Genomic DNA, 13798 nt, shown 5'->3' on the forward strand with positions numbered 1-13798 from the left:
AGGCAGTGGTGGCATGTACCTTTAATCCCAGCACTCAGGAGGCAGAGGCAGGCGGATCTTTGAGTTTGGGGCCAGCCTGGTCTACAAAGCGAGTTCCAGAACCACTAGGGCTACATAGAGAAACCCTGTCTTCGGGAAAGAAAAAAGTAGTACCTGATGTTTTTTGTTTGTTTGTTTTTCCAAGACAGGGTTTCTCTGTGTAGCTTTGGTGCCTGTCCTGGATCTCGATCTGTAGACCAGGCTGGCCTCGAACTCACAGAGATCTACCTGGCTCTGCCTCACAAGTACTGGGATTAAAGGCGTGTGCCACCACGCCCGGCTAATACCTGATGATTTATTTGGGAGCACATGCACACACATGTACACGTGTACACACACAAGCACCCTTTTCTTGGCTCATTGCTATCCAGACACGTTCAGCTGATGTTCACATCAGATCCGGAGTTTGGATTAAAGGTGTGCTCCTGTGCCTCCCTCCAGCGCTTAGAATGTGAATCTCTAATTATAGGCCGTGTTTGAGATTTTCTAGATGAAATGATCAGCGGTAGATATGACACCAGACTTGGGGTGGGGCGAGGGGACATGCTGTTCCCATACAAAGCCCAATTGTTAATTGCTTTGGCATTGAGCTATTTAGAAAAAAAAGAAACAAAAAACAAAACACCCTTTTGGTGTTTAATTTTAAAAGCAAATGTGGCAGAAAGAACAGTGTGTTGTTGGGAAGGACCTGTGATCTGCAGGTGAACTAGCTGGTGTTTCTCAAGTCTTGGGTGGCTTTATCTAGCAAATTGAGGGCATGAAACCAAATTTCCGCTGTCCACTTAAAAAAGTCAATTCTTGGGTTGATGAGGTGTTCAGCAGGCAAAGCGCCTGCTGCCCGGCCTAACGGCCTGAGTTTGGTCTCCAGGACTGCACTGGGGAAGGAATGAGATGAATCCTGTGTTCTCTTCTGACTTCCACATGTGAACCGCGGTGTACATGTGGGTACACACATTAAAGGCAATTTAAGTGTAAATCCCTACAGCTTTTCCCAAACGTCCTTTCTGACTCTGGTAAACATAAACTTCTCTTTCACATCTAGACAACTGTACTTCACAGTAGCCTGCTAAAATTTCAGTTTAACTTTATTTACTTTGGGTGGTTTTTTTTTTTTGGGGGGGGCGGTGCATTGAGACAGGATTTCTTTGTGTACCCTTGTCTGTCTTGGAACTTGCTCTGTAAACCAGGCTGGTTTTGAACTCATAGAGATCCCCATGCCTCTGTTTCTCAGAGTGCTGAGATTGAAGTCATGTGCCACCACTGCCCCACAATATAATTTAAAATTTTTGTGGTGCCATCAAGAACCATACCTTGAGACTGGCTCAGTGCATAAAGAGTTTGCCATACAAGTGTGAAGAACTGAGTTCAAATCCCCAGAACCCACAGATATCCAGGGAAAATGGTTCAAATCTGTAATCACAGTGCTCCTATGAGATGGGCAGTGGAGACAGAAGAAGCCCCAGAAGCTTGAAGGCCAACTAGTCTGGCTTATACAGCAGGAAAACAATGAGACTCTGACTGAGAAGACAGAAGATGAGGACTGACACCCAGGGTTGTGTACACACACACACACACACACACACACACACACACACACACACACACACCTTGGTTGAAGCATCTCTGTGGTTTGGCTATGTGAACAATACTTTTCTAGTTTCATTCTGAACTGATTTTCTTTTCTTTTCTTTTCTTTTTTGAGACAGGGTAGCCTTGGTTGTTCTGGAACTCACTCTGTAGACCAGGCTAGCCTCAAACTCACAGAGATCCTCCTGCCACTGCCTCCCAAGTGCTAGGATTAAAGGTGGTGCACCACTACCACCACCGGGCTTGAACTGGATCTTGCAGGAAGGCCCTGCATTTTCCAAACGCTTTGAGTTCTCCCCTTTCATATTACTATGTCTTATTTAATTCTTGAGGATTGTGGGTCTGGAATGTATAGCCACGGTGTGCCGGAACAGTGGCTATGAGCCCCTCCATGCTCCTGGGGGTTCACATTGTTATGAGGGTGACCACAGAACCCCTGGGCTACACACCCAACTGGGTCCTGAAGCAAAAATAGCAGAGACAGGCAGAACCAGGGGCCTGCTGGGGAGAAGGAAGTGTAGGGAGAAGTTACTATCTGGAACTTGAGCTGGCCCGATGGCTCAGTGGTCGAGAGCTCTTGCTTGCTCCTGCAGAGAACCCAGGCTTTCATGATTCTGGCAGCGCTCACCATCTGAGCCACATCCCAGCCGAGTGTTGTAGTTTATCTTAAGCTGACAGGGCCACAGACTCCCAGGAGAGGAGGGGAAGGGGAAGGGGGAGGGCCGAGGCTCGGCCTTATCAGTGTGAAACATGGCTCTGACCCCAGAAGGAACCAGAGATTGTTTGCTCTGAGCCAAATCTGAGTGACCATGTCTTGCATGGGCCTGGGGAGATGTCTCAGTGGTTAAGAGCGCTGGCTGCTCTTCCAGAGGACCCAGGTTCAGTTCCCAGCAACCACATGGCCTCTGAAAACTGTAACTCCAATTCCAGGGGATCTGAATCCCTCACACGGACATACATGCAAAACAGCAATACACATAAAATAAAAATATATTAAAATTTTTTTTTGTAAAAAGTCTTCCACCATGGATGCCATTACACGAACAGTTTATAATCCCAGAAAGTCATAAGTTTAAGGCATTTTCCAAATACACTGGTAGAAACATCAGGTAGACGGGTTACAGCAAAACAGGGAGATCTCTGCTGTAGTCTCGGATGCTATCTGAAGACATCCTTCACTTTGGGCTTGAAGGAAACTAGTGGTCCACTAAAACTACATTCTGCAGGCTCTGGATGACAGCAGAGAGACAGCAGGTCAGATAGAGAAGTGTGCAGTGAATATCTAGCAAGGACACTGAAGGTAGCCCCAAGGTCATGGTGGTTCCTGAACCACATTATTCTGACGCGCTGTAATCATGAGGTTCTCCTCAGTGAATCAACCCTGTGGAACCTTCAGCACCCGGGAGAACTTCAGGTCACAGCTTCAACTCTAAAGTGTGGGGCTTGACCTCGGAGGCAGTCTGTGTTTCCCGGGGAAGCATGGTTATGTGATGGGGGTCAAGGGCAGCCTGAGAACGCTCTTCAGAGGCATCCCTAGGTGCCTTGCCGAGCCTCAACCACACCTGAGTTGTCTGTCACCTGAGTTACGAAGGCTGAACTGCCACCACCCCAGCTTCTGAGCCCATGTCTTCCCCTGTCTGCTTGTGTGTGTGTTCAAATGTGGGGGTGCACATGTGCTCATGCACAGAGGTCAGAGGAAAATCTTGTATGTCGGTTTGAGACAGCTGATCTTTAAGCTTTCCACTATCCCCCCTGGCTGGCCTGCAATGTGATGTAGACTAGGCTAGCCTCAAACTCACAGAGCTCCTCCATAGTGCTGGGATTAAGGGCACAGCTTAACTATAATTTTTCTTTAAAAGAAAGAAAAAAATTGCAGTGTCATAAGTCTAGTTTTTAATGACTATATCTGACATTTATATTTAATGTTAGTAAATAACTAAGCCAATTGTTGTATGCGCCCATCTCTAAAATTGGAGTACATATAATTTACTTTTTTTGTTTCGATGTTGATCAAACTCAGGGCCTCACATGTGAAGCAAGCAGTCTGTCACTGAGGGACACCCCCAGCCCTCAATCTCTTAAGTAGTGTCTAATGTGATGGGTTTTTATATGGCTGCGTAGCTACCACCATGTTTCCTTTTCTTCATTTTTTTAAATCTGCGTGTGTGCGTGCGTGCGTGCGTGCATGCGTGCGTGCGTGCGTGCGTGCGTGCGTGTGTGTGTGTGTGTGTGTGTGTGTGTGAACATGGAGGTCAGTGGACAGTTTTCAGGAGCCCGTGATCTCTCCTCCCTGTGAGCCAGGGTCTCTCTTGCGTCTCCACTGCACAGAGTAGTTCAGATTACCGGCTCTAGAGCTTCCGGATGATTGTCCTCTCTGCCTCCTTCCCATCTCCCCATAGGTTTGCTGGGATCAAAAAGCTCACCACCATATCTGGCTTTTTATGTGGGTTCCAGGAATGGAACTTGAGTTCTCAGGCTTGCATGGCAAGTGTTTACCCACTGAGACATCTCCCCAGCCTCTCCAGCGTGTTTTCTTTCTCTTCTCGGCCACCAGTGTCTCCACAATCTTTCCTCATTCCAGTTCCTAAAACCATTTTTTAGACAAAGTTCAGGTAGCCCATGCCGACCTCAGACTCAGTATGTAGCTGAGATGATCTTGAACTTCTGATCCTCCTGCCTCTGCCTGCCAAAAGATTGTAGGCCTGTGCTGTCTCGCAGCTCTAAAGTTTTAATATACCAGTTCGTTCGATGTATCTCTTCTAGGATCCTAAACACTTCAAATCTGAGAAGACAGGCCGGGGGCAGCTGAGAGAAGGCTGGAGGGATAGCCACCAACCCATCATGTGCTCCTACAAGCTGGTGACCGTCAAGTTCGAGGTGTGGGGGCTTCAGACCCGAGTGGAACAGTTTGTGCACAAGGTGAGTGATCAGCCCAGTCCCTGGGATTCGGACAAGGTCGCTGCATCATTGCCGAGTTGAACTGGTAGCAGGTACCAGAAAATGCTTTTCAGGTGAAGACTTATTTTCTATATGGGTGTAATTTCCTCCCACTGCTCAGTGGAGCAGTTTTATATATGACCTCTTGTTCTGTGACCTCTGAATCTATTGGATGAGTCTATTTGGGAAGTGGGACTCACAGAATGTTCGGCTGGCTCTGGCAATCAGGCTAATCTACCTCTAGGTGGGGGCACTTGGCAAGAGCCCAGAAGGCTTATCTCCGGGCACAGCTGCCAGGGATAATTGTCCCTTGGAAGAACTTGCATACGTAGGCACCAAAAGTAGAGGAGGCCCCAACAGGCAGAACAAGAACTCCAAGGGGGCTCATTAGGGGCACACCTCAGTGCTCTGCTCTGCATTGTCCCCTTAAAGGATGATGAACAAGTTTGGAGCACAGATTCTTTTTAATTAATTTATTTGTTATTTTGTGTGCATTGGTGTTTTGCTATGGGTGTCGGGTCCCCTGAAACTGGAATTACAGACAGTTGTGAGCTGCCACGTGGGTACTGGGAATTGAACCCAGGTCCTCTGGAAGAGCAACCAGTGCTCCTAACCACTGAGCCATCTCTCCAGCTCCCTGAAGCGCAGACTTTGAACTATGCCCTCACTTTGGAAAACAGATTAACTTTGGTGCAGGAACAGACCTAATGCTGGCACAGTTTCCTCAGGGTCTCAAACACAACTCTTGTCCACGTGACTCTAAAATAATGGGACTTGAGATGCGGAGCAGTGCCCTCTGTAACTGCTTTCATTTCCATGAGGATAAATAATCAGGCAGTGAGATGGCTCAGCGGCAAAGGCCCTTGCTGCCAAGCCTGACGACCTGAGTTCAATCCCCAGGACCCACATGATGGAAGGAGAGAACTGATGCCCACGAGTTGTCCTCGGACCTCCATACATGTGTTGAGGCTTGTATGAGCATGTATACATACAACAACGAATATATGTTATAACTTTTTAAACAGCTGGGCAGTGATGGCTCAAACCTTTAATCCCAGTACTCATGAGGCAAAGGCAGGTGGATCTCTGACTTCAGGGCTAGCCTGGTCTACAGAGCAAGTTACAAGACAGTCAGGCCTAGACAGAACAATTATTTCTCAAAAAAGACCAAATAAATAAATGAGGTAAAAATAAAATCTTTTTTAAACAAATACGTAAGTGATTCCCAGTGTCACAGAGGCTGGGGTGTGGCCCTGTTGACAGACTGCTTGCCTGGTGCACATGCAGCTGTGTTACAGCCTCAGTACTGAGAAACCAGTCATGGTGGTGCGCGGTTGGAATCCCAGCACTCTGAAGGTGGAAGCAGGGAGATCAGAAGTTCAAATTCATCCTCACTTGCATAGTGAGTTCAAGGCCATCCTGGGCTAGAAGATGTTTATAAGACCCTGCCCCCACACATACACAAAAGAACAAAATACTTCAAGTGTTTTTCTCTGTATTTTAGAAAAATTGGCTCTCTGTTTCTCTACTAATGACTAACAAACAATAGCTTTCAAGAATTTCTTTCTCCATACTGTTGTTTTTCCTTCAGGCACTGGGTTTTTCTTATGTAGCTGAACCTATCTGCAGACTGGGGTCAGGACAGTAGCAAGGTCAAGATCTACTGCTGAGGCTGACCTAAAGCTCCTCCTGCCTCAGTCTCCCCAGTAGCTGTGATTTACAGGTGTGCATCTAGCATCTGGCTATAAAGTTTCATTCCTGAAGTTAGAACTGTGGAATCGATGGCCACCTCCCAGACCCTTCACCACCCAGGCTGGCAGTAAGAGCAGGCTCTGTGATGGATCTGGGGGCCTTGCGATTTTCTTACCTGAAAAGCATGTAGTTCTCTGCTGGGCTCCATTCTGGCCCACCAGCCAGAATAGGGAATAGGGTGAGGTGCAGAGCGGTCAAGTTCAGAGACTGCCCTAATTGTGTTTCCATTGATGTGATAAAACATCCTGACAAAAGGAAACCTGGGCGAGAAAGAGTTTGTTTTTATTTTAGCTTACAATTCCCGCTGCAGCCCATCATTGTGGGGAAGTCACAGCAGCATGAGCTTGAAGCAGCTAGTCACGTCACAGCCCCAGTCAAGAGCTGAGAGGAATAAATGTTTGCATGGCTACTGCTCAGCTCACTTTCTCTACTCATACAGTTCAGAACTTAAACCTACGGAATGGTGCCACCCACGATGGGCAGGTCTCTCCCACAGCAATTAAAGCAGATAATAAAAATCCCTCACGCTGGGCATGGTGGTGGACACCTTTAATTGCAGCACTTGGAAGGTAGAGACAGGCAGATCTCCAGGAGTTTAAGCTCAGCCTTGTCTACACAGCACATTGCAGGACAGGTAGGGCTACATAGTGAGACCCTGTCTCAAGAAAAAGAAAAAGAAAAATCCTTCACAGGCATGCCCATAGGTCAACCTAATCCGGGTAATTCCTCATTAAGGCTCCCTTCCCAGGTTAGGACTGTGTCGAGTTGACAATTTTAATTCAACCTCACAGAGACCTCTTGTTTCTGTGTCCTGACCTTGGTTATTAAGCAGGAAGACAATCACAGAGTAAATATGCTGCAGCCAGATTCCATGGTCTGCATCGTCCTTTCATTCTTACTTACATTCTCTCCCCACCTATCTTTCCCTCTCCCCACCCCCATTCTCTCTCCCTTTGCTTCTGTTCTTTTGAAAAAATTTTTAGATTTATGTCTATGAGTGTTTTGCCTGCATGTATGTATGTATGGACACCACAGGTATGCCTGGTATCCACAAAGTTCAGAAGAGGGTGTCATATCCCCTAGGACTGGAGTAATAGGTGGTTGTCAGCTGCCGTATGGGTGCTGGGAATCCAACTCAGCACCTAAGCAAGAGCAACGAGTGCTCTTAACCGCTGAGCCGAGTCTCAAGCTCCTGTTTTTATTCTTTTGAAGGAGGGTCTCATACAGTCCACCCTGGCCTCAAATGCACTGTGTAGCCAAGGCTAGCCTGGAGTGCCCAAGTGCTGGAATTACAGGTGTGCGCCACCACACTCACCTCCTTTCCTCCCTCCTGTGGTAGAATTGGTTTGGTTTTGTTCCCCAAATCATCTCCTTGAACTGGAGAATCTCTATAGTGGTCATGCATCTTATTTTCTGTCTCAAAACATGTTTAAAACGCCCAGAGCTCATTGCATTGATTTCCTTGATGACAACTTGGGCTGGTTCTGAGAACCCATTTCTTTAAAATACCTGTGAGAATGATGCTTGGGTCATATGTATTCCAGTTCTGTGCCCAATTCCAAACTAAATGAAGTGTTATAGCCCCCCACCCCCAACACACCTGCTCTGCTAATGAGGGAGTATTTACATGGACTGAAGGGGGGGAGTCTCTAAACACCTTTGTTTTTTAAGAACCTATTCACAGTAGGGGGGTGGTATTCCAAAGCCAGCCATTAACACATTATTGAAGCCTTGTTGCCAGCCACAGCTGTGTTGTGCTTAATATGATAGGATGGATTTACAGTGCCTTTATGCTGTTCTTTTGATTTCCATGAATTTGACACAGTCAGCACTCAAGTGTGTATGGCTGCATGGTATTTCTTAGATGCTTTACATGTCTTCACTTCCAATCATAAAAGGGCCTCACCAAATACCCAGAGGCCTAGAGGAATAAACACTTCATTAGAAACGCTTCCCTTGTTTCTGCAAATCCACCCAATTAAAACCCTTTGCTTATCGAAACACACTTCAGCCTTCCATGAGAGGTTTTTGACAGTCACTGGATTTGTTTGGCAAAAAGAAAAGAAGGAATGCTGGAGGCAGTCTGTGAGTTTCCAAGAAATGTAATAAGGAATATTTATGGGCCGAGGAGGTGCCTTGAGAGGTAAAGTACTTGCCGCCTGAGAAGGAAAACCTTCAGTTAGGATCCCCAGCACCAACATAAAAGCTAGATCTAGGCATGGTAATGCATATGTATGTGTAAAAACACTAGCTCTGGGTAAGTGAGGCTGGGGGACCCTTGGAGGCTCATTATTCAGCCAGTCTAGCCAATTGGTGGTTTCCAGGTCCAATGAGAGACCTTGTCTCAAAAAATGAGATGGAGCCTGGCAAGATGGTCCAGTGGTTAAGGCACTTACCACCAAGCCTGATGACATGAATTCAGTCCTCAAACCCATATGGGGGAAGGAGAGAAGTTGCTTCTGCAAGATGTCCTCTGTCACATATGTGCTGTGACATCTCACACACACACACACACACACACACAGAGTTAATATAAAAAAATTTAAATAAAGTACATAGCAATAGAAGACTGCATCCAGCATCAGCCCACGGCCCTTCACACGTACGCATACTGGTGAGTACACTTACTTAATAAATATACACACAAGCAATTTTATACAGAATGAAAATGTGTCCCATGAAATAAAAGCATATAAGTTGTACTACACATGCTCACAAACAATATATATGTGTGTGTGTGTATACACACACACACACACACACACACACACACACACACACACACACACAGTCTCTTCTTCAGCCTTCCATCCCAATTTCCCCATAATAAACAATTGCAGACTACACAGGTATCCGAACCTGAGTTCAGACTACACATACCTATTACTCCAGCTCTGGATAGATTCCAAGAGTCAGCCTGTTCAAGCTTTGAGCTTCCAGTTTACTAGGAGACCCTTGTCTCAAGGCAATAAGGCAGGGAGCAAAAGAGGAAGACACTTGGTGTCCTACTCTGACCTCTCCATGGGCATGCACATCTGCCTACAAACACTACACACACCATACACACAAATACACAGAAAAAGACAAAAATAAATAAATAACCTGTCTGTGAAGCAGGTGGTTCCCAGTCCGGAGGACCTTGGCAACTGTCGGTGTCTTAATCCCTCTGTCCATATGTGTGGGCAGCCAAAGGCTGACATGCACAGATGAGGTGTTTGCTCTTTTCTTTTGGTAAGCTAGTGTTTATTATTATTGCCTGGGAGAGTGCCACCGCATGCCCTGGAGGTCAGAGGACCAGAGTTGGTTCTCTGCTTCAGCCATAGGTAGGTCCCAGGGATGGAGCTAGATCATCAGGGAACACAGCGAGCACCTCTGCCCACTGAGCTACCCAGCGTTTGCTCTTGATGAGCCCTTTTCCATACTTAGCGTAAGTGAATGACTCAGTCTTCTGTGTGAGTCAGGCTGAAGGTGTGCACACACTTCCGACAGCTTCTGGACATTCAGTCAGCACTAACTGGAATGACTTCTCTAGGCTAATCACCCTGAGGTTTAACTAGTACAGAGCCTACTTTTTCTTTCAAGGATGGTATATGTGTTGGTGGAAACGAACACTTTCTGAGTAGCAAAGATTACTGTCTTAGTGACTTTTCTATTGCTGTGAAGACACACTGTAGCCAAGGCATCTTACACAAGAATGTGTTCAATTGGGGGCTTGCTTACAGTCTCAGAGGGTTAGTCCATGATCTTCATGGCAAGGAGCATGACAGCAGATAGGCAGACATGGAACTAGTGCAGTAGAGGATTGTTTACATCTTATCCACGAGCTGGAGGCAGAAAGAGAGCTAACTGGAATGGCGTAGGTCTTTGAAACCTCAACCCCAAAGGCCACACCTCCTAATCCTTACCAAACAGTCCTACCAAATGAGGACCAAGTATTCAAACCTATGAGCCTATGGGAGTCATTATCATTCAAACCACCACAATCACTTAACATTCTCTTTTCTCTGATGGAATATCCCCCACATCTCACCCAACTGTTCCTCTGGGATGCTCATAGGCTGAAGCAGGTGTGTTAGGGGTATCAATAAGACTTTACTTTGTTCCATTTGGAATTGAGCAATGATTGCATGTGACCAAGATCATCCTTAGAGTATGTAAGACACAAGGTAAGTAAATATCCTGTAGGCTTGCTTAATTTTCATATAATAAAAAGAAAAAATAGTGAACTATTATTGAAAGAGATACAGGACTGGAGAGATGGTTAGTGGTTAAGAGCACAGGCTGTTCCTACAAAGGACCAGGATTTGGTTCCCAGAACCTACATGACAGCTTACAACTATCTGTAACTCCAGTTCCAAGATTTCTGACACCCTCTTTTGACTTCCTCCTACACTACATGCATGTGATACATTTACATGCATGCAGGCAAGACACTCATACACATAAAAATAAATAAATAGATCTTTAAGAAAGAAATGATCTCAGCAGTGGTGGCACAAACCTTTAATCCCACCACTCAGGAGGCAGAGGCAAGTGGGTCTCTGTGAGTTTGAGGCCAGCCTGGGCTACAAGGTGAGTTCCAGGACAGCCAAAGCTACACAGAGAAACTCTGTCTCAAAAAACCATAAACAAGAAAGAAAGTGGCGGGGGGACTAAGAAAGCTGAACTAAGATATTTTGTATTACTTTATTTTATCATTATTATTTGGAACCTATCTGTGTAAGTATGGAAGAGGGGGCTTCTTGCCCATCCATACTCTTATGAAGACCAGAGGATGACATCTGACCATGTCTTCACCTCTCTCTCTCTGTCTTTTTAAATTTTCTCTTTAATTATTTTACTGCATTTTGTTTATCTGTTTGGTGGGAGAGGAGGACATCTGAGTGCCATGGTGCATAGGGAGGTCAGAGGTCACTCTGTTCTCTCCCACCACCATCTCGACCAACTGAGACTCAGGGATTGAACTCAGAAAGGCAGGCTCGGCAGGAGGCACCTTTACCCTCTGACCCGTCTCACTGACCCCAGCTTATGTTTTTTTTTTTTTTTTTTTTTATGTAAATATATATATATTTAGTATATCACCTTACAGTCAAACAAAATACATTTTTGGGATGGAAGATGACATTGGCTGAATTTATAGTTACAAGTTTAACAGACAACCTCTTTTGGCATTCTGTATGCAGCCTGGAGAAGGGTGAGAGGGGGGTCATATGCACTTGAAGAAACTTCACTGAGGAGTCGGAGTTTCAGGAATTAGGATGTAAGGCTGTGGTGAATGGCAGGGACATGGATGAGGTGCACACTTCTAAGAGTGTCTAATTGCTGTGTCCAAACAGCCCAATATTCTGACAGACTATGAAAGATCCTTCTGTAGCCCTGACTGCAACTACGATCTGTCTGTTCAGACTCACTGAGGCTGGGTATGGTGTAGGCTAAGGCAGGAGGATTGCCATAAGTCTGAGGCCAGCCTGAGCTATATATAGAGTGAGCTTCTGTCTCAAAATGAAGTTCACGTTGAAATTTCCCACCCTGTCGCTGTACCATTGGAGCCATTCTGTTCATAGCTTACATTGTTTTTTTTTTTTTTTTTTTTTTTTTTTTTCCCATCACAGGCAATTTATTTTGTTCTATTCATTCACAGTTAATACAGAAAATACTTGGAAACATTTCCATATAATGTTTGACACAGAAATCATCAAATAGAAGTATACAATGTTGACAGGAGGCAGTACATTTAGAATTTATAACCCCAAATGTATTTATAAATTAGAAATGGAAAGATCTACAAATGAAATTATGAAGGTTCACCAAAGTCATTTAATCTGTCAGTTTCTCATTCATTTTTATGTCTTAATAATATTCTATTGTATGAATAAGCCACATTTTATTTCTCTCTAATATTTGATAGCTATTTGAGTTGTTTTAACTTTTTTACTATTAGCAACACACTGCTGTAAACCTTCATGTACATGTTTCATAGGTGCACATTTTCAGTAGTTTGAGGATATATTCCTAAGGGTAGAATTGTTGAGTAACAGAGTAACAATGTTTTGCATTTTGACCAACCACCAAACTGTTTTGCCAAAGTGGCACACCATTTTACAATCTCACCAAATCCTTGTTTTTAAAGCTCTGATTTTTGTACAAAAGCATTCAATCATTCTGTCAGACCAAACCAGGAAAAGTAAGCTATAGTTCAGAGCTGTTCTCTTCCATTTACTATGCAAAGCCATTCTTGGCGTTTGCAACTCTCAGCCCTTTTGAGTATTCTTGCAGTGTTCACCTTTTCCTCCACCACTTTTTTTTTTCTTCTTTTTTTCTGGTGTATTTCTATCTATTACAAATGTATAAAAAATCCTCCATCAATGCTGCTGATAGCAGCTGAACCTTGAGAAATATACCTTTGGTTTGCCTCAGAAAAGGAACACATATTGCACTGTAAAGTTTATAAAATTGGCACAAAACATTGTGATAAGGTTACAATACCAGTTTTAAGAGTTCAGTGACTAATGGGGAGCCGATGGGATACATGCAGAACTGTGAAAGCGATCTCACTTAGCCAGCTGTACACGTAGACTGTAAATCTACATTCAGATCATTTCTGAACTAAGACTATCATCTCAGTTTATCTATTGAGGTCAACCAGGAAACCCTAGAATATACCTTGATTTTTGCAAAAAAACAAAATAGGTGAGGGGTACAGTATCCTAACAGGCAAAGTGTTCTCTCACTGTCAACATAGAATGAACTGCTGCTGGAGGTCAACTTGGGCTTTAATTTGCATTAGCACTTACATGCATAGTAGTCCAAGTTGTTGACCTCATGACTTTTAAAAGTAACTCTAAAAAAGTAAAATGGCCCTTCTTGGAAGACTAAAGAAAGACATTCAGCCACAGTTGTAAAAAGTCTCATCAAAACAATATACCCTTTTATGAATTATGCCTCAATTAAAAAAAAAAAGTAGCCCCAAATAAGAAGCAGCTCTGAAAAAGAAAATATAACTTAAAATATTTGAAAAAATCAAGGTGAATACAGGTTCAAAAGTAATTAAGATACATTTTCTTAAGGCTATCTAGAATTAGGCTTTAAAGAATTCTACCATTTCAAGTTTACCACTAGTTACTAGATACCTATTTACAAACAAGATGTTCACCTTTTTTGTTCCTTTATCAAGAGAAAAATCTACCTTCAGACTATGAGGGTGGTGATGGGGAGGGACTAGAAAACAAGATTCAAACAATCCCATGCAAATATCACATTTTTCAAATGGAAGAACTCCAAACTGCACTAGAAGTTCCAATCACTAAGACACTTTCCATTGAAATGATTTAAGTACAACTACATGGCACCAAGATTTAGGCCTAATATAGGCCTGACAACCAAGTCCTTGTTTTCTGGAAGAAAGGCCTCAAAAGTCCCACTCAATTCCACATAACAATACTTCAAAGATCAATTAGGTTTTCCTTTCCTTAATATTTTTGTT

General features: G+C 44.2%; 1 protein-coding gene across 3 annotated transcripts in view; it reads left to right on the forward strand.

Moving 5' to 3' along the window:
- The window catches only part of Pitpnc1 (phosphatidylinositol transfer protein cytoplasmic 1), a 284159-nt gene that overhangs the window by 250895 nt on the left and 19466 nt on the right, over positions 1 to 13798 (forward strand). For all 3 annotated transcript variants that reach the window (XM_028865230.2, XM_028865225.2, XM_028865227.2), the window contains exon 7: positions 4390 to 4545. In XM_028865230.2, coding sequence (XP_028721063.1) covers positions 4390 to 4545 — 156 coding nt within the window. The remainder of the gene's footprint in view (positions 1 to 4389; positions 4546 to 13798) is intronic.

This window comes from Peromyscus leucopus, chromosome 8b (genome assembly GCF_004664715.2).
Source record: "Peromyscus leucopus breed LL Stock chromosome 8b, UCI_PerLeu_2.1, whole genome shotgun sequence".
NCBI lineage: Eukaryota > Metazoa > Chordata > Mammalia > Rodentia > Cricetidae > Peromyscus > Peromyscus leucopus.